Here is a 27,676-nt window from a genome sequence, read left to right on the forward strand (position 1 = left end):
TACTCTGCCTCTCCGTGAGGCCCGGAAGAGGAGCCTGGAGTCCCTCACCCCAGAGAAGCCGTTAAGGAGCCCTACCTGGGGAGGACCCTGACCCTCTCCTGTGGGCCCGTCCCTGTCCCCGCCCCGCCCCGCACTGGACAGCGGTCCGAAGGATGCTGCAGCCCCGGGGGCGGGACCCGCAGGTGATTGCCGGCGCCCTGCGTGCGGATTGGGTGCAACCGTGACCAGCATCTTACTATTGGCCGTCCCGGAGACAGGGGCGGAGCTTGACTCCTGCAGCGGGGCAGCAGGGCAACGCGGCCAGAACCCGGGAAGCTGCTGCGCGGGCCATGGCTGCGCCGAGTCCCGGTCCCCGCGAGGTAGGTGCGGACCCGAAAGAAGAAGGAGAGGGAAGGGTTGGGGATGGGGGCTGGCCCACTCCTCTCCTAGAGGCGCGGACACGCCCCGCCATCCCAGTTCAGGGAGGGGTCCTGTACAGGGTGAGCACTAGGACACGCCCCATTTGGTTCGCCGGTATAAAGCTGGGGTCTGAAGGTACCCACCCCACGTAACTGCCTCGGTTTCCTCATCTGGAAAGTGGAGGTAGCAAGAAAAGCGAACTCAATGCTGGGCACACGGTGGCTGTCCCTGCTGCTCATGGGTCAGCTAGTATGAACTCCGGTTCTGGCTAACCCTCCGCTCTGGGCCTGGCACACACTGGCAATTCAGCATGGACAAGCGGAAGAAGTGCCTGACTCATCAGCCTCACAGCGCCTTAAGCCCAGCAGTAGCAGCCGTTCTACCTGCCAGGAAGGAGCCGTTGTGATCCCCATTTTACTGATGGGAAAGTGGGGTGCAGAAATTAGTGACTGAGCTAAGGTTACACCGCTGATGGGAGGCTTGTCGGCAGCTTTGAGTGCAGAACACAAGCTCTGCCGGCTGACAATAATACTACCACTGCCACGAAGTCGATTCTGACTCAGAGCGACCCGCTACAGAAGCAGTTCTCAGTCTGTGGGTCGCGACCCCTTTGGGGGTTGAACAATCCTTTAAAGGAGTCACCTAAGATCATATTTCCGATGGCCTTAGGCACGGAGACCCCCTCCTCTATCTCCAGGCGGTCCGCCCACAGGCAAATATGCCCACATATGGGGTCACTACCACATGAGGAACTGTATTAAAGGGCCGTGGCCTGAGGAAGGTGGCGAGCCTCTTCTCTGTACGGTTTTTGATTCTGTAAATGTTTGCAGGCACGGACAGCCTCGTCTTTCTCCTGGGGAGCTGCAGGCGGGTTTGGGTCTTTAGGTTAGCTTGCGGTAGCAGCCCAGTACCTACCCACAATGCCACAAGGACTCCTTCAATGCCAATGGTACTGATGGTACTAACCTGTTTGGGGTTCTGAGTGCATACCAGGCACCTGGCCACCCCTCACACCTTAGCAGATAAGATCAGATCAGGGCAAACACTATCCCTATTTCATAGCGTAGGACACTGAAGCAGAGAGAGGTGACGGGGAGGCTCCTGAGTAGAGAAGGTGGGACTCCAACGTGGGCTGTCCAAAGCCTGGGCCTTGTTTCCTGTGCCTCCCTCCCACCAGGTCCTGGCCTGCTCCCCAGAAGCTGGACACAGAGCAACTGCCTCAAGGTCTGGTCGCCACAACCTCCTCTGGCGATTGCGAGACAAGCAGTCCCGCCTGGGCCTGTTTGAAATCGGGCCAGGCCATGAACTGCACAGGTTGACATGCATGATGCAGGCAGGGCTGTGGGATGCCATCCAGGCCACCATGGACCATCCACCCACGGTGAGTGGACAGCCTGTCCTGTGCAAACCACAACACTGATGGCAAGCTCAGGCTGATGAGCTGTTCTGCTGATACCACTGGGCTGGGGATCACAGGACTATCAGGAAGAACAGAGCCGGGCCATGGAGAGAGGGACAGTCTGGGGTGGGAGCTCAGGGAGGACAATGGAAAGCCCAGAGTATATTTGGACTTGGAAAGAAATTCCTGGCCCTGTCACTTGCCGTGTGACTAGAACAGAGCCTCAGCCCCTGGGTGGGCTTCTCTGTCTCCCTCCATTTAATGGGGGTGGGGTTTTATATTCCTTGGTCTCTAAGACCCTCCCAGGCCTACCAGGGTGCTTGGTTGAGAAGGGACCCATTCCTACCCAGCCAGCTTCACCCCTCCTCTCTAGAGCTCAGGCTGGAGCCAGACTAGCTCAGCAGAAAGGGTTGCCCAAATGCAAACTCAGCAGCCGATCAAGCCTGTGTGAGTGTGTGTGTTGGCCGTGCGTGTGCACACACACAGTGTGTGGCTGACCAACTACCTACAACGGAGACCTGGGGGTCCAGGGAGACTGAAGTCCAGAGGGAGCCCTGGAAACTTCATCCCCCACTAAAAAGCTCCTCTGACTCCCAAGGGCCTTTGGGAAGGTATCCTGGCTCTTCCACATAGCCTCAAGATCTGGCTAGTTCAAGCCCAAGGGCCAACTGTCCAGCCTCCCTCACACTCCAACCCCTTGTACAGAGATGGCCGCTGGCTTCACTTGGCCAACACACCTAGGCCTTGGACTGGGTCACAGTTTTCTCTGTCCATCTCAGGGGGGGTACAGATGCTTGGAGATTCGGGGTCAGGAAGTGGGGGACTTGAGGGTTAAGACTTGCCCCTCTACCCCTCTCTCCAGGGCCTATCCAGCCACGAGGATTTTTCAGAAGTTCTGACCCAGGTTCATGAGGTAGGACGTCCAAGACTCTTATGTGAGGGGGGTGCGCCTGCCTTTCCCCACCTCTCCTGTCTCTCCCTCAGGGTCTTGCAGGAAGGGTGTGCTTATCCTGATCCTGGGGACCAGGGCTACCTGCACACACTTGACCCAAGTGGAGGCTCTTCTGGCTGATCTCCCTCCCCCCAGGGCTTCGAGCTGGGCACCCTGGCAGGGCCGGCCTTCGCCAGGCTTCGCAGCTCCCTGGGCCTGGCGGAGGAGGACTACCAGGCTGCCCTGGGTCCTGAAGGCCCCTACCTGCAGTTCCTCGGCACCTCCAGGAGCAAGGCCAACTTCTTCCTGTCGTGAGCAGGCGGCAAGGGGGCGCGTGGTGGCAGGGGCAGGTTTCTGAGGAGTGGGGGAAGCGAAATACAGCATCCAAGGCCAAAGAGGGTCAGAGCGCCTGGAGATCAGATGGGGACAGGAGAGCCTGAGGTGTAGGTTTCCTGGAGAAGGGCGGTGTGAAGATGGACCCTCCTCCCCCCACTTGGCAAGAAGGCGGGTGGCCAGCTGACGCGCCTCGTGGGGCTGCTCCAGGTCGGCTTTGGCAGTAACCTCTCCCTCTGGTCTCCCCTCTCCCCCCAGCCACGACCAGCGCTTTTTCCTGAAGACACAACGGCGCCGGGAGATGCGGGTGCTGCTCGCCCACCTGCCCCGCTACGTGCAGCACCTGCAGCGGCACCCGCACTCGCTGCTCTCCCGCTTACTAGGTCCGGCCCTCTCAGGATCGGGAAACGCGGGGCAACCGGGAGGAGAGAGGGAAGCAGTTTTGGGGTCTAGAGGCTGGACCCCGCGTGGAGGCGGGTCTTTGACGGCGGCGGACCGGGGGCGTGGCCCCCGAAGGAGGGACATCCTTAGTGGGCGGGGCTGGGGCGGGGCCAAGTCCATCACGGAGCGAGGGTTGGTGAAGGTCGGCCTGGAGGCGGGGCCTGGAGGGGCGGGCTCAGAGGGCGGGCCAGGCCGGAAGGCGGGGCCCTGCTAGGCGCCCGCAGCTTTGGGGAGACTCCTAGATCCGACTGAGGCCCGGGTGGGGGAAAGGGTCCGGAGACCCTGGAAGGGGAGGGGCTTAGTCTGGGACCCTTCGCAAGGAGGCGTGGCGTGGAGCTGTCCCTGGGGCGGTGTGGACTGGGGGTTAGGGGCTGGGGCCCACTCACCTAGCTCTCCCCTCTTCCAGGAATGCACAGCCTGAGAGTGGCCCAGGGCAGGAAGGTGGGTGAGGCCGAGGCCAGAGTCCCACCGGGGGAGGGGGCAGCTGGAGGGTGCGATCCTGGGCTCTCTCACTTGTCCCCCTCACCCCCAGAAATACTTCATCGTCATGCAGAGCATCTTCTACCCGACCAGCCGCATCGCCGAGAGGTGAGTGTCCCAGAGAGGTGAGCCTGGCCGGAGCCTGGCCCGCCCTCATCCGAAGCAGCCACACTGCACGATAGACAGGGGTAGATGGGGAAACTGAGGCCGGAGCCAGGAAACGGACGTTCCCATGGCCACCAGCCTGGTGCGTCAGACAAGGATGCCCATGACAAGCTTCTCTTCTTAGAAAAAAAATTGTTTTTAAACAGTTTTATTGGGACACAATGCACATATAATACAATTCAGTAGTACAATCATAGCAAGAAGAGTTGTACAACCATCACTGCAATCCATTTTAGAACATCCGCTTTTTCTTTTTTGTTTGTATTACATACATTTATTGGGGGCTCTTATAGCTCTTATCACAATCCATACATTCATCCATTGTGTCAAGCACATGTGTACAAATGTTGCCATCATCATTTTCAAAGCATTTTATTTCTACTTGAATCCTTTATATCAGCTCCTCATTTTTTTCATTCTCTTTTTCTTTTTTTTTTTTTGGTGATCCAAATGGGTTTTTATTAAGGAGAGAAGGTGATAGAGAAGAAAAAGAGAAGAGAGAAGAAGAGAAGAGAAAGAGAGGAGAGAGGGGGAAGGAGGAAAGAAAGGATTGAGAGAGAGAGAGAGAGAGAGAGAGAGAGAGAGAGAGAGAGACCACAGCAAAACCCATTCTCTTTTTCTTGTACTCTTTGTTATTAGTTCTCCGTTTCCCCCCAACCTCCCCTGCCACACCCCAAGAAACCATTGATCCAGTTAGTATCTCTGTTGATTTACCTATCCTGGATTTCACAGACAGAAAAACATACTTAAACAAACAAATTTACTAAAACAAAACCACCAAGCTAACAGTAACAACGCAAAACAGAGAAAAACCTCAATCGAAATGGAAGCAGAAAATATTAAAAAGTCAAACAAATTTAAAATGGGTCAAGAGGGAGATCAAACAGTAAGGTTTTACATTTTAACCTAACTGCATTTTCAATAGTCCACTTTCCAGCTCATTCTGCCTGCTGACAAAACTGGTCGCATCTCTGACCCGCGATCAAAGCGGCCAGTGGTGCCCTGGTGACAGTCTGCAAGGTCAGCAGTTTGGGACCACCAGCTCTGAGGGAGAAAGATAGGAGTTTTCTACTCCTGTAAACAAGTCCACAGGGCAGTTCTGCCCTTTCCTGTAAGGTGGACTCCATGGTAGTGAGATGTGTGTGTGTGTGTGTTCTATGATCAGATGGAATTTACTGGAGGCATAATTTCCACTTTGTTTTTTTTTGTCCCTTTTGTTAAGTGAAACAGCTTTTAAATGGGTCTAAAAAGGAGATCAAGTGCTAAGGTTAAATGCATTTTAAACTAACTACCTCTGCCATCATAGACTTTACAGGCTACTCCTATCCCTCAACTCTGGTCCGAGGAGATTCCCTGGAGGCACAGGCCCTTCCAAGCACTCGGTGGACTAGGCCCTGTACAACCAAATACACTCACACACACATACAGACTCGACCCCCAGAGCAGCTCCGAGGGATGTGTTGGGGTGTAGTGTCCACGCCCTTCCTCCCTGTTGGGCAGAATAGGACTGCCCCTTCAGGTTTCCAGGGCTGTCATCTCTCCCGAAGCAGATGCCCCATCAATCTCCTGTGGTAGATGCCCACCACTGGCTGTGGGATCACAGCAAGGTGCTTAAGCGCCGGGCCACCAGGGTTGTTGTTACCAGCCCCATTGTATAGATGAAAACCAGGAGAAGAAAAGGGTCACACCGTTCATAAATGAGGGAGTGGGATCTGAAGTGCACTTGGCCCGAGGTGCCTCCCAGCCCTGGTTCTGCCCACAGCCACCCCATGAATGTTCCCCTGCCCCCACACCGCCGGCTTCACTCAAGCTGTCCTGTGCTGCACTGGTGTCTGGAACACCCACAAGGCAACAAGGTGCTGAGAGGCGGGGAAGGGTAAAGCCTGGGGCCAGCTTCCAAAGGCCTGGGTTCAGATTTCTGTTCTGCCCCTTCCTGTCTTGGGCAGGGCAGCTAACCCCCCTCTAAGTGCTGTTTCTTTGTGTCCAAGAGGAGCAACGATGGGGAGGCTTGTGCTGAGGATTCAAGCTGGTGTGGGATGGGATAGTGCGTGTGTGAACAGTGCACGCGCGGGCGCACATGCACACACAGACACACACACACACACACACACATACCAGTGCATGCTTTTGTTTCCGGGGAGGGACCTTGTGAGTCTCAAAGTCTGGCTTCTGTCTCTTCTCTCCCAGATATGACATCAAGGGCTGTGAGGTGAACCGCTGGGTGGAACCAGACACAAAGGACAGCTCCCTAGTCCTGGTGCTGAAGGACCTCAACTTTCAGGGCAAAACCATCAACCTTGGTGAGCCACGGAATGGCCCCTGCCTGCTCCTCCTCCATTCCACGTGGACCTTAGAAGGGTGTCCTGGGCCCTAGAGCTCCAGCCTAGACTCTAGAGTCAGGAAGAACAGGGTTCAAATCCCAGCTCCACAGCGGTAGCTGAGGAAATGAACTGATGGGGCGGTTTCTTCTTGTGGGAAATGAGACGATAACACCCCCTGGCCTCCTGGGATACATGTGGGGACCTCGAGCACTGTGCCTGGCAGACAGGGGTCACTCAGTGGGAAGTGTTGCTGCCCCAGCAGGGCCCCAGAGGAGCTGGCTGCTCCACCAGGTGGAACTGGACACTGCCTTCCTCCGGGAGCTCAACATGCTGGACTACAGCCTCCTGCTGGCCTTCCAGGGCCTCCACCAGGACGAGAGGGGCCCGGGCAGCAGCCTCATCTTCTGCGTGACCAGGTGGGCCCCCCATGGCAAGAAGGGGGTGCTGAGAGAGCCTGGGTGGGCAACTGGGTAGGCAGAGGGGCACCCTCCCTGGATGAGGGACCCAACTGGCAAAAACATGAATGCTGGCAAGTGCAGAGTAGTTGTGTGTGCACGTGCACGCATGCACATGCACATTCATGTCTGTGGGGGGGGATAGCTGGAAACGTCTGGCTACTGGGAACCTAGGGCGCATGAGTGGCCCACAGCAGGAGACAGGACAGGAGAGGTCCAGTAAACAAGGACTTGGGCACTGATTTGAAGACTCTGCCCATGTTTCAGAAGGGGCTGTGGAGCCAAGGGAAGTGACAGAGCTTTATACAGAGTCCATGCCCCCACCCTTCTAGGACGCTGAGCTGAGGCCCCTGAGGTCACCACCAGGTTATCCTCACCTTTGTGGGATAACTGCCCTCTGGGTGTGCTGCCCACAAGCCTCACTGATAGGGCTGTCACACTCCCATTTCAGAGATGTGCAGACTGAGCCTCTGACAGGAGAAGTGCTCACGAGGGCATGTGACTGGCTTTCCTTTCTCTCAGGTCCACCTCAGTGGCTGAACAGAATTCCACAGGGACTAGGACATTTATTCTACGAGTGGACATGGGAAGTGAAAAATGAGGTTCCACTCACCCAGCCCTCCATCCTCAACCCCCTGAGGGAGACCTTTGGATGGATGAGGTCCCCAGAGACTCAGTAATGGGCACTCTCTGGTGGATCGGTAACATGGCAGTCCCGGGGAAGGGGGTGGTGCAAAACTCAACCATGCAAGTTATTTTTTCCCCTCCCCTTGACCCAGGCTGGTGCTTAGGTCAGAGTTGTGCACAGAAAAATGGTGGTTGTTGACATATTGACACACTGCTCCGGCCCCATCCCAACCCCAGTTCCCAGCGCCTCCCTCAGAACCAACCCTGCTTTTGACTAGCTAGGTGAGTAGAAGACGAGGACCCCACATCTGCTCGCTGAGCTTCAACAACCGGCTTCTCACTGGTCCCTGCTTGAGACAGTCTGTCTTTCATTGGCTTACTTTCCCCTAGGACCTGGGTAACGGATTTTGCCTTAAGTCCATTCTGACTGATAGCCACCCCATGTATTTCAGAGTAGAACTGCACTTCTTGGGCTTCTCAGTGACTAATCTTAAAAACAAGCAGGTGCCGGTGATGGGAACAGTTTGAGCCCTCTGGGCAGCATAAGAAAGGCCTGGTGATCCGCCTCCATCAGGATTGCAGCCAAGGAAACTCCATGGAGCAGTTCCGCTCTGAAACACACATGGTCGCCCAAGGTTGGCCTCAACTCCATGGCCAGGGCCATGGGTTATTCTCTTGGAAGTAGATTTTTTTCTTCCACAGTGGCTACTTGATGAATTAGAATGTCCACCCTCTGGGTTAGCAGTCAAATGCAGCCCATTTGCACCATCCAAGTGGAGTGGGAGTGAAGCCCTCCACCCCTCCCCACTGGATGACAGAGGGAGACCACTCCAGCCTGCTCTGGCCGCACCGGGGATTGGAGCCAGAGCATCTTCTGATTCGGGCTATGTTGTGAGGTGAAAAGCTATGCAGCAGCACAGACTGGTGCTGAGCTTTGCTCTTAGGCTCCCGCTCTGCTATAGTGAGGGGTGGAGGACCCCAAACAGAGGTTTAGAAAGGTTTACCCAACTAAGGGACTCACCCAAGGCACCCAGCACAGACAGTGCAAACTGGGATCCCCATGACCCAAATGCTTTCTTCCAGGTCAATGCTATCCAATAGGACATAATTTCTGGCCAGACGTGTAGTTGCATGCTTTCTAGTAGCTTTTTAAAATAATCCCATTAATATATTTTACTTAACCTAACATCTCCCAAAGTTTAACATTTAAAAAAATCATTTTATTAGGGGCTCATACAACTCTTATCACAATCCATACATATACATACATCCATTGTGTCAAGCACATCAGTACATTCATTGCCCTCATCATTCTCAAAACATTTGCTCTCCATTTAAGCCCCTAGCATCAGGTCCTCATTTTTCCCCTCCCTCATGAACCCTTGATAATTTATATATAAATTATTATTTTGTCATCTTTCCCTGTCCGACGTCTCCCTTCACCCACTTTTCTTTTGTCCATCCCCCAGGGAGGAGGTCACATGTAGATCCTTGTAATCGGTTTCCCCTTTCCAACCTACCCTCCTTCTACTTTCCCATATTGACACTCACACCACTGGTCCTGAAGGGATCATCTGTCCTGGATTCCCTGTGTTTCTGGTTCTTATCTGTACCAGTGTACATCCTCTGCTCTAGCCATACTTGCAAGGTAGAATTGGGATCATGATGCAGGGAGGAGGAAGCATTTAGGAACTAGAGGAAAGCTGTAGTTTTCATCGTTGCTACATCGCACCTTGTCTGGCTCATCTCCTCCCAGAGACCCCTCTGCAAGGGGATCTTTAGTGGCTTACAAATGAACTTTGGGTCTCCACTCCACACTCCCCCCACTCATTCACTATGGTAAGATATTTTTGCTCTGATGATGCCTTATACCTTATCCCTTCGACACCTCTTGATTGCACGGGCTGGTGTGCTTCTTCCATGTGGACTTGGTTGCTTCTGAGCTAGATGGCCGCTTGTTTACCTTCAAGCCTTTAAGACTCCAGCTGCTATATCTTTTGATAGCTGGGCACCATCAGCTTTCTTCACCACATTTGCTTATGCACCTGCTTTGTCTTCAGCAGTTGTGTCAGGAAGGTGAGCATCATAGAATGCCAATTTGATAGAAGAAAGCATTCTTGCATTGAGGGAGTATTTGAGTGGAAGCCCAATGTCCTTCTGCTACCTTAATACTAAACCTTTAACTATGTGCACATATTTCTATTTCCCACCCTCATATATATGCATATATATATCTTTATCTAGACCTCTATAAATGCCATTTGCCTCCCAGCTCTTTCCTCTATTTCCCTTGACTTTCCTCCTGTCCCACTATCATGCTCAGTCCCCATCTGGATTTCAGCATTCCTTTGTTACATTACCCTTGATCATACCCTACCAGGCCTCCCACACCCTCCTCACCACTGATTTAGATCGCTTGTTTTTTCCTTGTCCCTGGGTTTGTTAACACCACTACCTTTCCCCCACCTCCCTCTTTCCCATGTCCCCCCAGAACTGTCGGTCCTGTTGTTTTTTCCTCCAGATTGTTCATCCAGCCTATCTTAATTAGACAGACCTGCGGAGATAATAACATGCACAAAAACAAGACAGAGAAAAACCAAGCAACAATATACAACAAACCAATGACAAAAAGAAACAAAACATAACACAACAAAAAAGAAAAGCTTGTAGTTAGTTCAAGGACCGTTTGTTCGTCTCTAGGAGTGTTTTCTAGTCCAGTCTGTTGGGGCACCATGCCCTGGGCCCAAAGTCTACCTTCAGCATTCCCTGGGCACCTTGCCACTCCATTCCCTTGCTGTTCTGTTGCATCCCCTTAGTGTTTTGCCTCAGTGTGGTGGGATCAGATCAGGTGCAATTCCCATACTGTGTCTCCGGTATTGTCCCCTGTAGGGCTATGGGCCAGTGAGGGGCATCATATCTCATAGTGGGGCCGGCCAGGTGGTCCTCTCTGTGGACTGATTGGGGTCATCATCCTCAAGGCCTCTCTTCCTCCCCCTTCATCAGCACCCATGGGCTCCGATCAGATATGTCCCTCTCCCGGAGCTGCAGATTCAATGTTGTCTGTGAAATAAATCCCAACTATTAGTAGTTGGGATTGGGGCCAGCCCCCCAAGTTTAACATTTTAATACTTAATCAAGATAGAATGAAGCCCTGGTGTCATTTTGGATGATGAGTTGAGACGCTAACAACAAGACTAGCAGTTCGAATCCACCAGCCACTCTGCAGGAGAAAGATGAGGTTTTCTGCTCCCATAAAGAGATAGTCAAGGAGTCCAGAAAGAAAAAAGAGCGTTTGGAAACGGACGGTGGTAGCAATTGTACAATCCTGCTTGACGTGATTGAACGATGGAATATGATATATGTATGAACTCCCAATGAATAATAAATTTTAATTTTTTTTAAAGAGCTAGTCTCAGAAATCCAAAGGGGCAATTCTATCTACTCTGTCCTATAGGGTAACTACGCATTGGAATCCATTCGATAGTGAGTTGTTTTCTTTTTTGTTTGTTTGTTTGGTAACTCCAAAATGTATGACATTTTTTCATGCAGTCTTGGAAATTCGGGGTGTGTTTACACTGAGAGCAGACTCACTCGTTTTAAGTGCTCGGCCGCAGACCATCAAGCCACACTTTACCCCACACGCCAAGGGCCACCCCCGGGGAGAGTGGGGGGGTTACCTGGCCAGGTTTACCTGGCAGGTAGGCTGAGGTCCCCTGGTCTGTCCTCAGGTCTGTGCAGGGGACGCTCATCCCGGAGGAGTCAGAAGGCCAGAATCGCCGGCTGCTGCCAGATGTCCCCAACGCCCTCCATGTCCTCGACGGGCCCGAGCAACGCTATTTCCTCGGCCTCGTGGACCTCGCCACGGTCTACGGGCTCCGCAAGCGGCTGGAACACCTGTGGAAGACGCTGCGCTACCCGGGCCGGACCTTCTCTACCGTCAGCCCGGCTCACTACGCCCGTCGCCTCTGCCAGTGGGTGGAGGCGCACACCGAGTGACCTGAGCCCGGCCACACTCACCCCTTCCGGACCCTGGGAGCACGCGGTCGGGCTCTCCTCGCCGCCGTCCCTCCTGATGGCCGGCAGAGGGCAGCGTCCCCTAGCACAATAGCAGCGCTGCCCTTTGGGTCCGCTGCGTTGGCTCATTTAGCTCCCCAGCTTCTCTTCTCTGACAGACCTTGAGATGGTGATGGGGGCGGGGGCGGCGGGAATTGAGCGAGAGGCCACGCAGCAATAAATGCTTGAGCCCAGGCCTTGTGACTTCAGGAGACTGTTTCTTAACTAACAGCACCCCAAGCCCCTGTCTCTGGGGGAGGAGCCGCCAGAGACACCAACTCCCTCGTCCAGCTTACCCAGGGGTGAGTACAAAGCCAACCATGTACATGGCCTCAGACCCTCTCTAGGGATAGGGGTGTAGAAGGTGGTATCATGGGGGTGGGAGAGTCTGGGGCCATGGGACACCTTCTGCTGCCATCCACTGATCTTGAGCGAGTGTTGGCCCCCAGAGCCTCATTTTTCTCATCTGTGAAGGGAGGCAGAGATTGGCAGTTAGAGACATCACAGGGGGTCGAAGCAGGGAGCTTGCAGACCCCTGATCCCTCCTTCTCCGTTCTTCAGGAAACTCCAGCCCAGCCTCTGACCCAGATCCAGTCTGATGAGATGCACACAAGCTTCTTCCAGAGCTGCTCTGGGGCCTGACTGTGTGACCGGGCCAAGGTGCTAACCCTCTCTGTGCCTCAGTGGTCTAATCTGTAAAATGGACAGACTGCAAACTGACTTTGTTAAATTATTAAACCTATACGGGCCCTCTGCTGGGCAGCGGTGACATGGGGCAGGACAAGATGGACAGCCTGATCTGACTGGCTGGGCACCCATGATCTGACACAAACAACCTGACATGACAATGTTTCACAGAGCCTGGGGACAGACTTGCACCTAATGATTGGTGGGTGGTATCAGGGTAGGGGACTCTCATCTCTACACTGAGAGCAAAGGGTCAGATACAGCCTTGGGAGGGCAGGGCCAAGGCCTGGGGGGTGGGGGTGGGAGACAGAACCTGGTCTTGGGGAGAGGTTTCACTCTGGCCTGGCTGGCAGGCAAAGTGAGAGGGGCCAAGTGTGGGGTGGACGTGGGCTGTGTGGACTGAGAGCTGCCCCCCAACCCAGGACCTTGGGAAAGCCCCTCTGTCGTACTACATACTGCAGAGCCTTTGGCCCTAAAAACCTCCAAAGAAAAAAAATGGCAGCGCAGGCAAGGCTTATGCTGAGGGCTGCTGGGATTTCCTATTGTCTGGGTGACTGGTGACGTTGGGCAATTACTCAACCTCTCTGAACTGACACACCACGGGGAATTTCTTGTTCTGGCTCAGCAGGAAGTTGAAACACCATGTATTTCACATTTGTTAAGCTCATCACTACGGGTGGTAGGATCTGTGGGGACTCATGGATGGCTGTGTGCAGGTGGGGACTCGAGTCTGGAGGAGGCAGGCTGAGTCAGAGAGCCCCAGGGCCTGCTCTCAGCTGGGAGGGCTGTCCCTCCTTAGGTCTCTGCCAGAGGGTCTAGGCAGAGCCTGGGGCTGGGGGGGGGGTGGGGGGGGGGAGAAGTGACTGATCCAAGGCCTCCTGGGCCCCAACCCTGTCTTTCCTAAGGTGGCCCCACCGCAGACACTGTTTGGAGCCAGGCCCACCTTTTCCCAGGTGGCACTTGGAGCCTAGCAGGGAGCAGTGGTAATAACAAGCACACTGGGGTGATGTCAGAGGGTGACAAATGCCATGAAGAATATACAAGGGGGGAGGGATGCAGTGCCACCCAGGGAAGCTGGCGAGAGCCTCTTGGAGGGGCTGCCCTGTGAGCCCAGCTGAGTGACAAGAAGGAGCCAGCCCTATGACTAGCAGGACCCAGGCAGAGGAAATGCCAAGGACAAAGGTCAGGGTGTGTGTGTTTGTGTGAATTCCTTGGTCTTCAGGGGTCAGCAGGGTGCCCAGAGTGGGTGGAGGATGGTTGAAAGGAAGCCAAGAACTGACTGCACGGTTTGGTAGGGTGGGGTGAGAAATGTGGGCTTTCTTGTTTTATTTTGAATTGCTTAGGTAAAAGTTTACACAGCACATAGGTTCCATGGAACAGTTTGAATACAAATGACATTGTTTACAGAGATCACTGTGCATCAGCATTCTCATGGTTTCCATTCTGGTTGCTCCCTTTCTGTTGCTCTAGCTTCCCTGTACTTCCCTGCCGCCTCATCTTGGCTCTCCGGATAATGTTGACTGTTTGGTCTCCTATCTCTGGCTGCTTAAGGAAGCACATCGCTCATGGATGATACTGTTTATTTTAGAAGTCAAATCTATTACTTGGCTGAATGAGGACAGCAAGGAACGGCTTTAATTTCAAGTCAAAGGGTATTTTAGGATGAAAGTCTTAGGGGTTTTTCTAGCCTCTTAGGGCCAGTGGGTCTGGTCTTGCTTTTTTTTTTTTTCATGAGTTTGAGTTTTGTTTCATATTTTTTCTCCCATGCTCTCTATTGTTCCTGATCAGAATGACCAGTAGTGGTAGCCGGGTACTCTCCAGTGTTTTCCATCTCAGGTTAAAAGAAGCTGATTTGCAAGGGCTCTTGGTTGGTGTGGATTTTTAAAAAATAATTTTATTGGTTGCTCATACAACTTTTATCACAATCCATACATAAATCAATTGTGTCAAGCACATCTGTACATTCATTGCCTTCATCATTCTCAAAACATTTGCTCTCCACTTAAGCCCTTGGCATCAGCTCATGTCCTACTCCCTCCCCGCTCCCCCCTCCCCCATGATAATTTATAAATTATTATTATTTTGTCATATCTTACACTGACATCTCCCTTCACCCACTTTCCTGGGAGGTGGAAGTAGGTGGTAAGAACACCGAGCAGGATTCTAATCCCAACGCCCATGAGCTGCCCCTTCTAGAAAGCTGTAGCAAGGACATGGCAGGGGATCATTGTCTGTCCCCCCATGTAACTTCACACGGGGGAGGAGGGTCAGGATCAGCAACCCCAGGCTGATTCCTCTGACATGCCTCCTCTCCCCAATCTATGGGCCAGTTCAGGCACCAACTACCCCTCCCCCGGCACGCTACTTCTCCGCTTCTAAACCAAACTCACTGCCATTGAGTCAATTCTGACTCGTGGGGACCCGATAGGACAGGGTTGAACTGCCCTTGTGGGTTCCTTTCTCCCAAGGAGCGGCTGGTGGTTTTGAACTGGCGACTTCTCCGCCAGCAGCTCAACACGTAACCACTAAGCCACCAGGGCTCCTGACTTCTCTCCTAGGTTTGATAATTTGTTGCAATGGCTACAAAGGACTCACAGACAATCATAGGATGTATTAGGGAAGCAACAGGTTACAGTTCAGGATCAGAAATAACTCGGGATGCAGGTCTTCGATTAGTGTGGCTTCTCGGCAGTGCCTGCAGATGAGCCTCTCTCTGGCTCTCGGCCTCTCAGCTCCTGGGCGCAGCCTCTGTCTTGCTTGGACAAATGTCATAGAGTTCACAAAGCTCTGCTGATTAGTGCCCAATGGCGCCCCACGCCACCAAGAAGCCTCCCAGAGGTGGTACTCTGCTTTCTAGTTCCAAGGGCCAGGAAGCCCACTGCTGGGTTTCCTACTGGTCTTTGAGCCTACTGCCGACCCCCCCGCCACCCCCCACCCCCCGCACCCATGGTTTCTCTGCTGCTGCTATCTCTGACCACCCCTGGATTGATGAGATTCTCCAACTTCCCAAGGGTGCACTCCACACCTGCCTCTTCTTTATGGTGGTCCCAGGGTCTTCCTTTCCACCTCTGGGATGACACATCTTAAACCTAGTGGGCCAGCAAAACCGACTAGTCCATGCTGGGATTCCATACATCTTATTTGCATGGCCTCACACCCGCACGGGTACCTGGCTATTCAATCCCCTTGATGGACCACAAGCACCTCATAGTCCTACCTAGTAATACATACTTTGGACATAGGGTCAGGAGAGACCAGTCCCTGGAGAAGAGCATCATGCTTGGTAAAAATGGAGGGCAGCAAGAAAGAGGAAGGCCTCCAAAACCCGGATTGACACAGTGGCTGCAACAATGGGCTCCGGCGGCGCAGGGAGACTTGGGAGGATGCGCATGGGATTGCTATGGGTGGGAGCCAACTCAGTGGTACTTACCAACAGACCACGTCATTCGGTGGGAGTCACAAAGACAAGAGTTAGAAGGGCCACACTGCGCCGGGAAGGGGAGCCAATCATTACCCTAACTTTAAAAATAGCAACAAATAGGTGTCCCGGTTCAGTTGACCCCATAGGCTGCCAGGTAGAACTGCGCCTGGCACTGTGCCTGAGTGGCACCTTTCATGCCACTCGGGACCCTGCCTGACGCCAATTGCTGCTGGGTTTCTCTGCCTGGTCCCAACTCTCCGAGAATCGCCAGTACCGGAGGCCGCAGGCAGTCGACAGCCCCCAGGCCCCGAGCGCGAGGTGCGGATGCTCACTCTCCGCCCCCGCGCGCCCGGGCCCAGCCGGGGGGAGGGGAGGAGGGGGCCGGCCGCCGGCGACGCACGTCCCGTCCTGGGGCCCCGCGGGCCCGCGAGTCGCCGCGCCCGCCCCCGCCGCCGCGCAGGCCCCGCCCCTCCCGGCAGGGCCCCGCCCCCGACCCCGGCGGCGCGAGTCCAGCCTCCAGCCTCCGGACGCCGCGCCCGCGGCGCCGCCTCGCCCCGGGGCTGCGGCTTCCTGCGCGGCCAGCCCGGCCCGCGGGCCATGGAGCTCCGGGCCGCAGGGCGCCAGCAGCCGCGTCCCCTCGCCGGGTTAGCGCCGGGCCGGGGCGGCTGGAGGGAGGGCGGAGGGGCGGCAGGACGTGGGCCCCACGCCGCGCGCGCCCCGGGGCGGGCGGGCGGGCGGGAGGGGGGCCGGGCTCGGTGGGCCCCAGCCGGATGGATGACCTTGAGCTGGGGCCCCTTCCGCGGCCTCTGCGTCCCCCTCCGCACCGAGGGTGTCGGTGACGAGGGGCTCTCGCAGGGCTCCGCCGAGCCCTTCGCCCCGAGGATGGGGGCCCTGAGCCCGCCTGCCTTAGTTTCTCCGGCCGCCTGCCCGAGAGTCTGGGCTCTGAGTCTTTGCGCCTCGGCAGGTGCCCGGCCCCCAGCTCGTCACTGCAGGAGTCTCGGAGGCTGCAGCCCGAAAGCGGCGGTGGCATGAAGGCGCCGGTAAGTGGCGGGCGGGCCAGGAGGGCTGGCGGGGGGAGGTGGGGGGTGTAGTTACTTACCTCAGGCAGCTAATGCCATCTCAGAACCGAACCCACTGAGGACTTAGGGCCTCATGGACAGACAGATAGGTCCATGTTGGCTGAGTGGCCCTGGGCAAATGGTAGCTTTCCCCTGCCCCCTGCCTCCCCACCCCCTTCAGTGCCCGGCATCCATAAAATGGGGGTAGCCATACCCAGCTACCCACCCCCGGCATTCCCCAGCCCCCTACAGTGGGTTATGGTCTCAAAGTTCCATGATGACCACTAACTACTCTTTTCAGGAGACCCCTCCCTGGTCTTGGGAGAGGTAGCCCGAGGGTTTGGGGCAATAGTCAACACCACTTAGCCTGAGGTCCCGTGGGCAGGTGCCAGGAACTGAAACACACCACACACACAAACACACACAGCGGCCTACCCAGAGGAGCCCTATTTTTAGAAAGTACTGTGGCTTGTGGGCACAAGAGGTGGCCCTCAGGCCGGATGTGCACAGGGTGGGTTTGCTGCCCCACTTCTGATGGGCTGTGAGCCTCAGCCAGCTGCTGGGTAGCTTCTGAGGGGCCACTGACCCTCTGCCTTGGGCAAAATTGGGGGAAACACAGAACTCACAGACGCGCAGATGGTGGCCAGTGCAGGCCAGCAGGAGACAGCTGACCCAAGGGGGTCCCTCCTCAGGGGGTCTTGGGGCCAGCCCGAAGCCAGGAGGGTTTCCTGGTTTCAATAGCCCTTGACTTGTGGTTCCCGGAGGGGCTGGAGGTGGGACTCTGGGCAGCAACCTTTAAATTATTGAAACCATTTCTCGAATGACACTTTCCTTGAGTTTCTTCCACCACCCTCCGAGTTCCCCTGGACAGCTGACCCAGATCACGGCTAAGGGAGCAATACTGGGTTGGCGGGGTGGGGGTGGGGGCTGAAGGAGCTGGTAGCTAGCTCTTAGGACATGTGACTCGGCTGCTCTTTGTTTGCAGCCTATCCGGAGCCCTCTTACCACTGTAGGGGATTGAATGTGGTCCCCAGTCCCCTAACCTCCCTGGGCCAGTGGCTGTCGCCCCGTGTGTCTTAGCGCAGCTGCATTCTGAGTCTATCCCTTTGGAGTCAAAAAAGAGGTGGGACAGAAGCAGAAACGGAAGGTTGATGCCAAATCACGTGGTTGGCTCCCAGGAACCAGGAGACCAGCAGGACCTTCTTCCCCGGCTGTCTGAGCTGGGGCTCAGCCAGAGTCGGACCTGCTGAGGACCTCAACTGTGAGGAAAGCGCTTGCTGCAGGTGAAAGGAAGCCCTCCTGTGGCACTTCTGTCATGACAACACTAGGTCACCAGGACAGCCACCCTGCTCACGAGAACTCTGGGCTGTGGTGGTGGTCTCAGAGGGGAAACAGGCCCAGAGGCTGCCCAGCACTCCCAGGCAGGCTTCTGGTTAAGAGCCTGGGCTCTGCAGCTTGGGGATGAGGCCTTGTCGCTACCCCTTCCTTGCCATGTGGCTTCGAGCCACACAGGTCACCCCACATGGGTTTCTGCTCCAGGGTACTGGGATGGCCAGAGAGCTGTTGGCCAGCGCCTCCTCCTGCACCCGGATGGTGGGCAGCCCAGAGTACGGCCTGGTAAACGGAGACCGTGGATTCTGCTGGGGTCCAGGAGCTGCTGAGAGGGGCTCTGGAGCCATGAGGTCGAGGCTCCCCAGAGACCAAGCTCCCCTGTACACACACACACCACCACCACCAATAACTGTTGTCTCCTCAGAGTCGCCTCCTGCTCTTCGTGCTGTGCTCCTTGGCCTTCTCCGCCGTCTACATCCTAATGTGCGGCTGGACCGGCCTGCCCCTCTGCCTGACCAGCTGCCTGGAACCCCGCCTCCCCGCCGGCGCCAGGCCCACCGTGCCAGGACCTCTGCACTTCAGTGGCTATAGCAGCGTGCCAGATGGGAAGGTGGGGTGATCTTCTGTGTGTGTCTGGGGGGCCAAGGGTGGACAGATAGCCCATGGTGCTCCCCCTTCCCCTGCCACTCTAGGGAACCGGAGGGGGGGCGGGGCTGGGATTGCACTGGGCTTGGCTCTTTGGCTCTGTGACTGATGACTGTCCCTTCGCCTCTCTGAGCCTCAAGTTCTTTAAAAAATGTTGCTTACCTGCTGTGAGCCAGGACTTGGGGAGCTAAAGGGAGCAAGGCAATTTGGCCTCCTGCTCAGAGCTCCCCATCTGGGTGGGGGGGCACAGTCAGGTCACGGAGTCCTGATGTGACGTGTGTTCGCTGGAGCTTTGGTTTCCTCTCTGAACATGCAGCTTCCATGCATTCACAGGCAGGCACATATGGGGCACCGCTGACGTGTCCCGCCTAGTGCCGAAAGCGGCTGGGGAAAGGAAGGTGACGTGACAGTCACGTTCCGCCCAGCTCAGAGCCCTGTGTCTCATGGGGGAGACCGTGGTACCAGGTCCAGGTATGACGTGTCAGCTATGACCCTGGCCCACGGTGCCCTCCCCTTGTGCTTGCTCTACTCTGCGAGTTGGGAGCTAGCTCTCTGTCCCTCACGCTGACTTCAGTGGCCCCGTAGTCCAGACCCACTGAGCGCCCTCAAAGGCTTCGCAGACGGATGCTCCCCAAGGTGGTGCACAGGGAGATGTGGCTTTATCTATTTTTAACTAAAAGATCCTTTTATTGGGGACTCTTACAGCTCTTTTTAAAAATTATTTTTAAAAACATTTTATTAGGGGCTCACACAACTCTTATCACAATCCATACATAATACATACATCAATTGTATAAAGCACATCTCTCACAGCTCTTATCACAATCCATACATCAGTTGTATCAGGCACATTTGTACATGTGTTGCCGTCATTTTCTAGACAGTTACTTTATACTGAGCCGAGCCCTCGGTTTCAGCCCCTCTTTGTTCCCTCCCTCCCACCCCCTCCATCTTCGTGATCCCTTGGTAAATTATAAATTATTATTTTTATATCTCACACTGACCGCTGCCTCCCTTCCCCCACAGGGTTCTGTAGTTCTTCCCCCTGGAGATGGGGTTGTGTAGTCATGTGTAGATCATTGCGATTGGTTCCGTAGTCCCCCTCTTCCCCCTACCCTTGTGGTATTGCTACTCCCATTCCTGTTCCTGGATTCCACGTGTCCTGAGCTCTTACCCCCACCCCCCCTGTTTTTGAGCTCTCATCTCTTATCTGTACCTGTGCACATGCTCCGGCCTAGCCCGCAGTGAAAGGCAGGACTGGGGTCAGGATTGTGGGGATGAGGAAGCCTCAAGGAACCAGAGGAATATTGTGTGTTTCATTAGTGCTTCACTGCACCCTGGTTGACTCATCCCTTCCCTGTGACTCTTCTGTGAGGGGATGTCCCAGTGTCTCCAGATGGGTTTGGGGTCTCTGCTCCAACCCCCCTCATTCTCAACAATGTGGTTTTGCTTGTTTGTTCGTTTGTTTGGTCTGGATCTTCTAATGCCTGTTCCCTGGTCTTGACGATTGCACAGGCTGGGGTGCTTTTTCCATGTGGGCTTGTGGCTTGGAGACGTGTCTCTTAAGTCTTTGTCCCTCAATGTCCCCCGGTCCAGGAGTTGCCACCTCACCTCTGTCTCATGGTCGTTGCAGCTCCTACTCTGGAGGGTGGTCCCGACAGAGCGGGGCTTCTGCTACAGTTCAGAAGTGGTGCAGAGGAACATCCAGGAAGACAGGACTCCTGGCCCAGTGGGGAGAAGGGCCGGGTGGGCTGGGTGGACCCTGGCTCATCTCTGAGGACAGGCCTCACCCGCAGAGCCTCATGACAATAAGCTCTGCTTTTAACAAAGAAGTCAGAAACTCAGGTTTTGAGCGTCAGGCCCCAGGCTGGCAACTAGTTACAAAGTTTGGAGGCCTGTGGCCTACAAGCAGACCTTTCCAACTTCTTGGAGGCTAGTGGTGATCCTGGGTGGCCGGGACAGGGCCCAAGCGGATGGCAGGCGGAGGAAGGGGTGTGGACACTGGACCTGTGGTTAGGGTCGCTGAGTCAACCCCGACTCATGGTGAGTAGAGGTGCCTGTCACCCTCCCTAGGCTATGCTCTGTACAGGGGCAGCTTTTTTGCTGCCTAGCGCTTAATCATTGCGTCCCCAGAGTCTGCATGTCCTTACAGCAACCTGATATCTGATAGAAGACGTCCCCGAGTGGGCCTGTGCCAGTGTCTGTTTAACTGACTGGATTAATGGCCCCACATTCTTCATGGGCCTCCTACACCAGGAGGTTCCCCCAGAAGGGCATGGAGAGAGCGGATGGGGAGCAAAGCTTTCTCCGAGACCCTGCAACTCCAGGGGTGTTTGTAGCTTGTTGACCCAGGGAGAGCGGGAGTTTGGGGACCCTCACTCTGCCCTAGGTCTGTGCTAATTGTGCTCCAAGCTCTCTTTTTTAATTTTAACGTTTTATTGTAAATGGCATGAAGGTTCACAGGGCAGCAGGCAGTTTTCCATGCAGAGGCTCACACACCTTTTATTTCCTGTCACGGGCTGCATCCCATCATGTAACAAATATCGCTTATCCGATAGTGTAACACTGCTCATTCTACAATGTAACCAACATCACTTATCCCACTTGTGCCCTTGCTATGTTTCCGTTGTGCCTCCCCACCTGCTGTCCCAACTTTGCCCCTGGCAAATGCTGCCCTTTGGATTGTGTTTGATGATTCTAAGATATGCATAGCTCCCTAGTGTGAGTGTGAGTGTGTGTGTGTGTGTGTGTATGTGTGTTAGAAGTTTCTAGTCTTTTCCTTATCCGACTCTTGAGATTGGAGGACATAGGTTGAAGTCCTAAACTTTGGTTGAACTGAAACACTAGTTTTCCCCTCAGTTTTGCATTTTGAGTCTTGCCAGTGTGTGAAGATGTAAGGCAGGTGGGTGAAGATGACATCAGGAGCTTGTATACATAAATGACTGTTCTGAAATGTAAGCACACTAGGAAAAACACGAGAGACTCCAGTATCAATAGGAAGCCAGGCAACTCCAGCCATTACAAATTAAAGTTCTTTTTCTTCGGGTACAATTCCTTCCCCTTCCTGTAAAGATGGAGTTCTACTTTTTCTGTGTGGCTACAATTCAAATCACTTCCTAGCAGCATTGTTTACCTTACAGACCTGTCAATTGGTTGGCTAAAAATAGAGCCACGAGACTGAGTTCAGTCCCAGGCCTGAAGGGTGACCAAGGGCCATCGTCCTAGCGTTCCACGGTCTCTATCCCGCCGGTCTCTCTCCTCCCATCTCTACTCCACCCATCCCTATCCCACCGGTCAGCCTAGCCTTTGGTTTGATTTTGTGTTCCGTTCCACATTTTCCACCTGCTCTGTCCAGGCCCTTCTGAGCAGTTGGTAGTGGTAGCCAGCACCGCCCGGTTATTCTGGTCTCAGGGTGGTGGACGCTGATGTATGTGTGCCCATTTATCCCCTGGCCTAATTGCTTCCTTGTGCTTTCAGTTTTCTCCATTTCCTGGGCAGGGAGAGAGCGAAAGTGGCACTTTAAATGACTGCAGATAGCTCTTAGTACCCAGGCCTCTACTCAACATAGGTGCAGAGCCTTGTCTGTGAGCTGTGCAATGCCAATCGGCCTGAGTTTCCACCTCCCGCTGCCACCATTACCACCATGCCCAGCAATTCATTGGCTGTAGCTAGTAAGTTTTCAGAACTCTGCCTCCTGTCTGCTCTGCTGCATTCGTGGGTATATTTGCAGGGTAGCTAATACCTAGGTAGACATCCTCTGTTGGACCTATCTATAGCTGTCGATGTAGTCTCCTTTCCCTGGTCGGCTTGTGTGTCTTTGCATCTGCGGCTCCATCTCCATTATGTGTGTGTGTGTGTGTGTGTGTGCATGACTACGTACACGTGGCCAACTGCCTATGCTACACGGTACCCCCGCATGAGACCGATGTTGCCTTTTGCTCTTGTGCCTTCAGCGGCATCGTTTTTGTGGTGTGTCATGTGTCTTTGCCCTCTCTTCCCCCAGGTTACTATGTGTCTGTCTTCTAGTGAGTGCCAGCAATCTAGATGTGGGCCTCACAGCCTGGCCCGGTGCTGCTGCTCTCACCCCTGCTTTACAGATTGAGGCTCAAAGAGGCAAAGTGACTTGCCCCAAGCCACCCAGCTAGGAAGAGGGTGGGGTGGGAGCTAGGATTCAGGCTCAGACCGTGGGCACTGGTAATGGGCACGGAGGGTCCTGCTCTGCTGGTCAGTCAAACACGATGTGGGCGGGCTGGGGCCGTGGAAGCAGTGGCCCCCGGGCTGCGTCTGAAGAGCCAGAGGTCCGTGCTCACGCAGCACACATGAGTGTGATGCCCAGGCTGTGCCAGGCTGTTTTAAGTGCTCCGTCAACATTTGCCAGGGGACCCTTCATGAGGAACCCGTGACATAAGGACTGCCAGGCCCTCACCGTCCGCTCTTGAGAAACAGCCACGGGGACAAGGAACAGGGGTTGGTGCACCCTGAGCACAGAACCTTAACCTGGTATCACTGTGACCTTGGCAGGGTCACCGTGTCTGCCCAGCCCCCATTTTCTCCTCTGAGAGCAGTGCTTAGAGCTGACAGGGACACCAAGAGGGTGGGGCCCTGGGGAGGGGCTCTGGGTGGACACCTCTCCCACTCTACCGTCCCCTGCAGCCGCTGGTCCGAGAACTGTGCCGCAGCTGTGCCCTGGTGTCCAGCTCCGGCCAGATGCTGGGCTCGGGCCTGGGTGCCGAGATCGACGGAGCCGAGTGCGTGCTGCGCATGAACCAGGCACCCACGGTGGGCTTCGAGGCGGACGTGGGCCAGCGCAGCACCCTGCGCGTGGTCTCCCACACGAGCGTCCCCCTGCTGCTGCGCAACTACTCCCACTACTTCCAGCAGGCGCGGGACACGCTCTACGTGGTGTGGGGCCAGGGCAAGCACATGGACCGCGCGCTGGGCGGCCGCACCTACCGCACCCTGCTGCAGCTCACCCAGATGTACCCGGGCCTGCAGGTGTACACCTTCACTGAGCGCATGATGGCCTATTGCGACCAGGTCTTTCAGGACGAGACCGGCAAGAACCGGTGAGGCTGGGCCTTGGGGGGCGTGGTGCCGGAGGTGGGGTGGTCACATGTTTGGATGAGGAGCAGCACACCGGTTGGAGTTCCCAAGTGGTGACAAGGGGCCTTTGGCCTGTGAGCCCATGTGGGGGCCTATCAGGGGCCACATCCTTCAGGAGGGGTGCTCTGAGGCTAGAATAGGTCCTTGAAGTCCCCTCCAGATGATGGAAGTCACACAGGCCAAACTGCCTCATTCACAAGGGGGCTCTGATTTCACACCCCACCCAACACTCACCCCTGCCTGTCCCCCTCCTCCACACCGCTCCCTCCCCTCAGCCCCTCCAGGGCAGGGGACAGAGCCTCTGGCTGTGGCCCAGTCTTTGCCTGTTCTATCCCCTGCCACTAGAGTCATCCTCCTTGGTCTTGAGTCTCCTGCCTTGGCAGTCCCCCATCCGGTCTCCCTGCTACCTGCCTTGCCCCTGCACTCTGAGCTCCTCCTGTTGCCCCCGGGAAAGCCATCCCATCAGACACCTGTCCTCAAACCTGCAGCAGCACCTCAGTCCACGAGCAGACAGTCTGGACTCCCCACCCCTCCCCTCTCCTGGCCCTCAAACCTGTGTGACGTATTCTTATCTCTCCCAGCTGCACTGGCCATCTGGGCTTCCCAAGGTGACCTGTGAGCCTTGGCCCTCGCCCTTCCTCATCCTGGAATGTTCTCCCTCTGTGTCTTTCTAAGGCTGAATCCTTGTTTGCCACGTTTCCGGGATTTGCCTCCACCCTCCTGCCCTGACATATTTTATCCTGTGACTTTGTTTCTTTGTCCCGCCAGCACATCGTCTTACTCATTTCTTTGTCTCCCAGCTGCCCCTGCACCAGTGCGACAGGTTTCAGGCCAGCATGGTTGGTGTCAGTCGCAATGACTGAACCACTCCAGGATGGCTGTGATTTATTCCTGTTTCACATATGGGCCTCTGAGCCTCAGAGAAATTGGCTCCAGACACCCTGCTCCATTGGGTTCTGTTTCCTCCTATTTCCTCAAGCCTTGTCCCTTTCATGTGGAGGGAGTGACCAGGACCCTCACATCCATCGGCCTGGGGGTTTGCTCAAAGCTTGGCTTGGCTGAAGCCCTGCCTGCCTGGGGAGGACGTGAACAGATCAGGCTGGCCCCGGGCTTCGTCTTGCGCTGCTGCTGGCCTTGGGCTGGCTGCCCCCGAGGGTCCCCTGTAGAGGTTCAGGTGAGTGGCCTTGCTTCATTTTGTGTGGGCGGCTGACGTGTCTTCTCTCTGGCAGGAGGCAGTCTGGTTCCTTCCTCAGCACCGGCTGGTTCACCATGATCCTGGCACTGGAACTGTGTGAGAAGATTGTGGTCTATGGAATGGTCAGCGACAGCTACTGCAGGTCAGGCCAGCCAGGCAGGCTGGGCAAGTCAGGGGCCCCCACGCAGGCCTCACCTGCAGGGGTGAGGAGCTTGGGGGTGCAGGCTGGGTGGCCAAGGACGGGGCATGCTGGGAGGTAAAGAGCTCAGGCCCTGGGATGGGCCAGACGATGGGTGGACCCGGTTTGGCCATGCCAGCTCAGGGCGGATCGTGCGTGTCAGTAGAACTGGGCCCCACTGGGCTTTCTTTCAGGGGCTGGTTTTCCACTGTCACTGTGAGGGGCCGCTGAGGGGCTTCCAACTCATGGTCACCTGTGTCCACGTCACAAACCACTGCCCCAATTTCTCACCCGGGGGCCTTCTCCTGAGCCGCTTCTGGGTGGACTCAACCACCCACCTTGCAGCGAGCACCTGCGTGCTTTTAGCAATTGTCACCGCCCAGGAATGCCTGGGAACATTTACCAGACGGTTACTGATTCACCACTTGCCACAGCACTGGCCCAAGAGAGAGAGAGAGCAGTTGTCGATTACAAGGAAGCGATTCCTCTCAATGCTATTATTCTCTTTTAACCTTACTCTCCCTTAATACTTTACTAAGTGCTGTTTATTAACAATTGCTACTATCTTTTGTTAATACTTATTATCATTTATGGTTAATGTTTGCCATGAACTTTTCAAGGTGCCATAGTTCGGGCCATCAGGTGAGCATTGGACTGCTCACCACAAGGTTCGTGGTTCAAACCCCACAGTTGCTCCACAGGAGAAAGATGAGGCTGTTTGCTCCGGGGAAGATTTTCAGCCTCAGAACCCCCTTTGTCGGGCCACTATGAGTTGGAATCCCCTTGATGACAGTGGGTTTGGTTTGGTCCTTACCTTTTACATATCATTGAGTAGCACCGTAGACATTTCAGACTGGCTCAGATCATTATTAGGTGGTATTATTGGGCCCTCATAAGTCACTGTTAATTCATATATAACAAGTTGGGGAGAAGTCCCACATTTCCACTGCCTATTCTCTCTGGGACTTGTGTGTCTGTGTGGGGGGTGTGTGTGATGGCCGGAGCCTGTGTGCCCTTCATGACGAGGGGCAGACTAGGCACATGTGGTGCCCATAGGCAGCGGGCCATGCAGGACTGGGTGCCCTCTTCTGCATGTCCCGGGGCCTCCCTCACCAGCAAGGAGCCTGTAGCCCTAGTTTTGTGATCGCACGCTCACTTTGGGGGTGGCCACTCCCATCGTTCCCATTTTACAGTGGGACTGAGTCACCCTGCTGGCACCAGATGGAGCAGGGGCTTGAACGCGGCCATTTGGCTCCTCCGTCGATCCTGGCCTCCCCCTGGAGCATCTGGGGAGGGATGGTGGAGGTGGGGAGCATGGTCTGGCCCCTGACTCCTCGCTCTGCCCGCCCCGCAGGGAGGAGCACCGCGGAGCATCGGTGCCTTACCACTACTTCGAGAAGGGCCGTCTGGATGAGTGCCAGATGTACCTGGCGCACGAGCGCGCGCCCCGCAGCGCGCACCGCTTCATCACCGAGAAGGCCGTCTTCTCCCGCTGGGCCAAGAAGAGGCCCATCGTGTTCGCCCACCCGTCCTGGCGGGCTCAGTAGCCCCCAGGCCACCATGCCTTTTGCTGGCCTCAGTTCCATCAAGGCCACCTCCAATCCAAAGACCCACGCTCACTGCCCTGGAGTAGATTCTGACTCACAGCACCCCCCGTGCACAGGGTAGAACTGCCCCTGTGGGTATCCGAGACTGTAAATCTTCCGGGGGGCAGAAAGCCTCATCTCTCTCCTGCGGGCACCTGGGGGTCTCAAACAGCTGACCTTACGGAACTGCGACCAGGGCACCTCAAGGCCACCACACTACACCAAGAACCTTGTAATGTGTGGATCCTACCTCCTGCCAGTTGGCTGGGCAGACAGAGGGTCCATCCCCTCCTGCCCCATGCTGGGGTCACATAGAAACCCCTGAAGGTTCACGACCTGAGGGGGCCCAGGGGGTGGCCTTGGTGAACTCAGCACGCCCCTCCCTACCCTGCTCCCCAAGGCATCCCCATCTTCACTCTGGGCTTCACCTCACCTCTGGGTCTGTCCAGTGGCCTTTGCCCCTGGGGCTGATGGCCCCCACTCACCAGCATCATGACCTTCGAGCTTGCCCTGGTCCTGCTTTCCCCTCACCCACCCTTGGTGCCACACTTCCTGGGCCTGTTGTCCTGGGAGCCCACTGGGCGAAGGGACTATGATCTGGGAGCCCACTGGGCAAAGGGACTGTTGAAATAGGACCTGACGTCAGGGCCATCTCAGGAGTGGACGGTAGACGTGTTTTCTGACACCTGCCTCTGTGGGCTCATGGGTGGGGAGTGGGGGTGAGGCTCCCCTCCCTGACACGTTACTAGGCCTATGTGTCCCTCTCAGGCTGGTGGCCAGCTGGGCTGCTGGGATTAATTTTTCTTCCCTCTTAAGTAATTTATTTTATACTTTGATGTTGTTGAATACGGACGCAACAGAAACAAA

The 27,676-nt window shown here is 55.4% G+C and overlaps 2 protein-coding genes across 2 annotated transcripts; both read left to right on the plus strand.

Annotated features, from left to right (window-relative positions):
- The first annotated feature begins 268 nt into the window (after window positions 1-268).
- On the plus strand, window positions 269-11,676 carry PIP5KL1 (phosphatidylinositol-4-phosphate 5-kinase like 1). Its single transcript, XM_075559097.1, has 10 exons — window positions 269-359; window positions 1,577-1,780; window positions 2,661-2,711; window positions 2,886-3,040; window positions 3,321-3,445; window positions 3,910-3,944; window positions 4,036-4,091; window positions 6,336-6,448; window positions 6,732-6,885; window positions 11,280-11,676. Exons 1-10 carry the CDS (start codon window positions 330-332, stop codon window positions 11,545-11,547), a joined length of 1,191 nt encoding a protein of 396 aa, XP_075415212.1. The 5' UTR covers window positions 269-329; the 3' UTR covers window positions 11,548-11,676.
- A 4,524-nt stretch (window positions 11,677-16,200) lies between these two features.
- ST6GALNAC4 (ST6 N-acetylgalactosaminide alpha-2,6-sialyltransferase 4) lies at window positions 16,201-27,676 on the plus strand. The gene is made up of 6 exons (XM_075560738.1): window positions 16,201-16,356; window positions 16,677-16,752; window positions 18,527-18,712; window positions 23,401-23,813; window positions 25,080-25,187; window positions 26,578-27,676. The coding sequence occupies exons 1-6, from the start codon at window positions 16,310-16,312 to the stop codon at window positions 26,768-26,770; spliced, it is 1,023 nt and encodes a 340-aa protein (XP_075416853.1). The 5' UTR covers window positions 16,201-16,309; the 3' UTR covers window positions 26,771-27,676.

This window comes from Tenrec ecaudatus, chromosome 10, assembly GCF_050624435.1.
Source record: "Tenrec ecaudatus isolate mTenEca1 chromosome 10, mTenEca1.hap1, whole genome shotgun sequence".
Classification (NCBI taxonomy): Eukaryota; Metazoa; Chordata; class Mammalia; order Afrosoricida; family Tenrecidae; genus Tenrec; species Tenrec ecaudatus.

Coding starts and splice junctions, on each gene's coding strand:
- PIP5KL1 (XM_075559097.1), top strand. CDS start 330: ATGGCTGCGCCGAGTCCCGGTCCCCGCGAG. Junction 360..1,576: donor CGAGTCCCGGTCCCCGCGAG/GTAGGTGCGGAC, acceptor CCCTCCCACCAG/GTCCTGGCCTGCTCCCCAGA. Junction 1,781..2,660: donor CCATGGACCATCCACCCACG/GTGAGTGGACAG, acceptor CCCTCTCTCCAG/GGCCTATCCAGCCACGAGGA.
- ST6GALNAC4 (XM_075560738.1), top strand. CDS start 16,310: ATGGAGCTCCGGGCCGCAGGGCGCCAGCAGCCGCGTCCCCTCGCCGG. Junction 16,357..16,676: donor CAGCCGCGTCCCCTCGCCGG/GTTAGCGCCGGG, acceptor GCGCCTCGGCAG/GTGCCCGGCCCCCAGCTCGT. Junction 18,713..23,400: donor GCAGCGTGCCAGATGGGAAG/GTGGGGTGATCT, acceptor CGTCCCCTGCAG/CCGCTGGTCCGAGAACTGTG.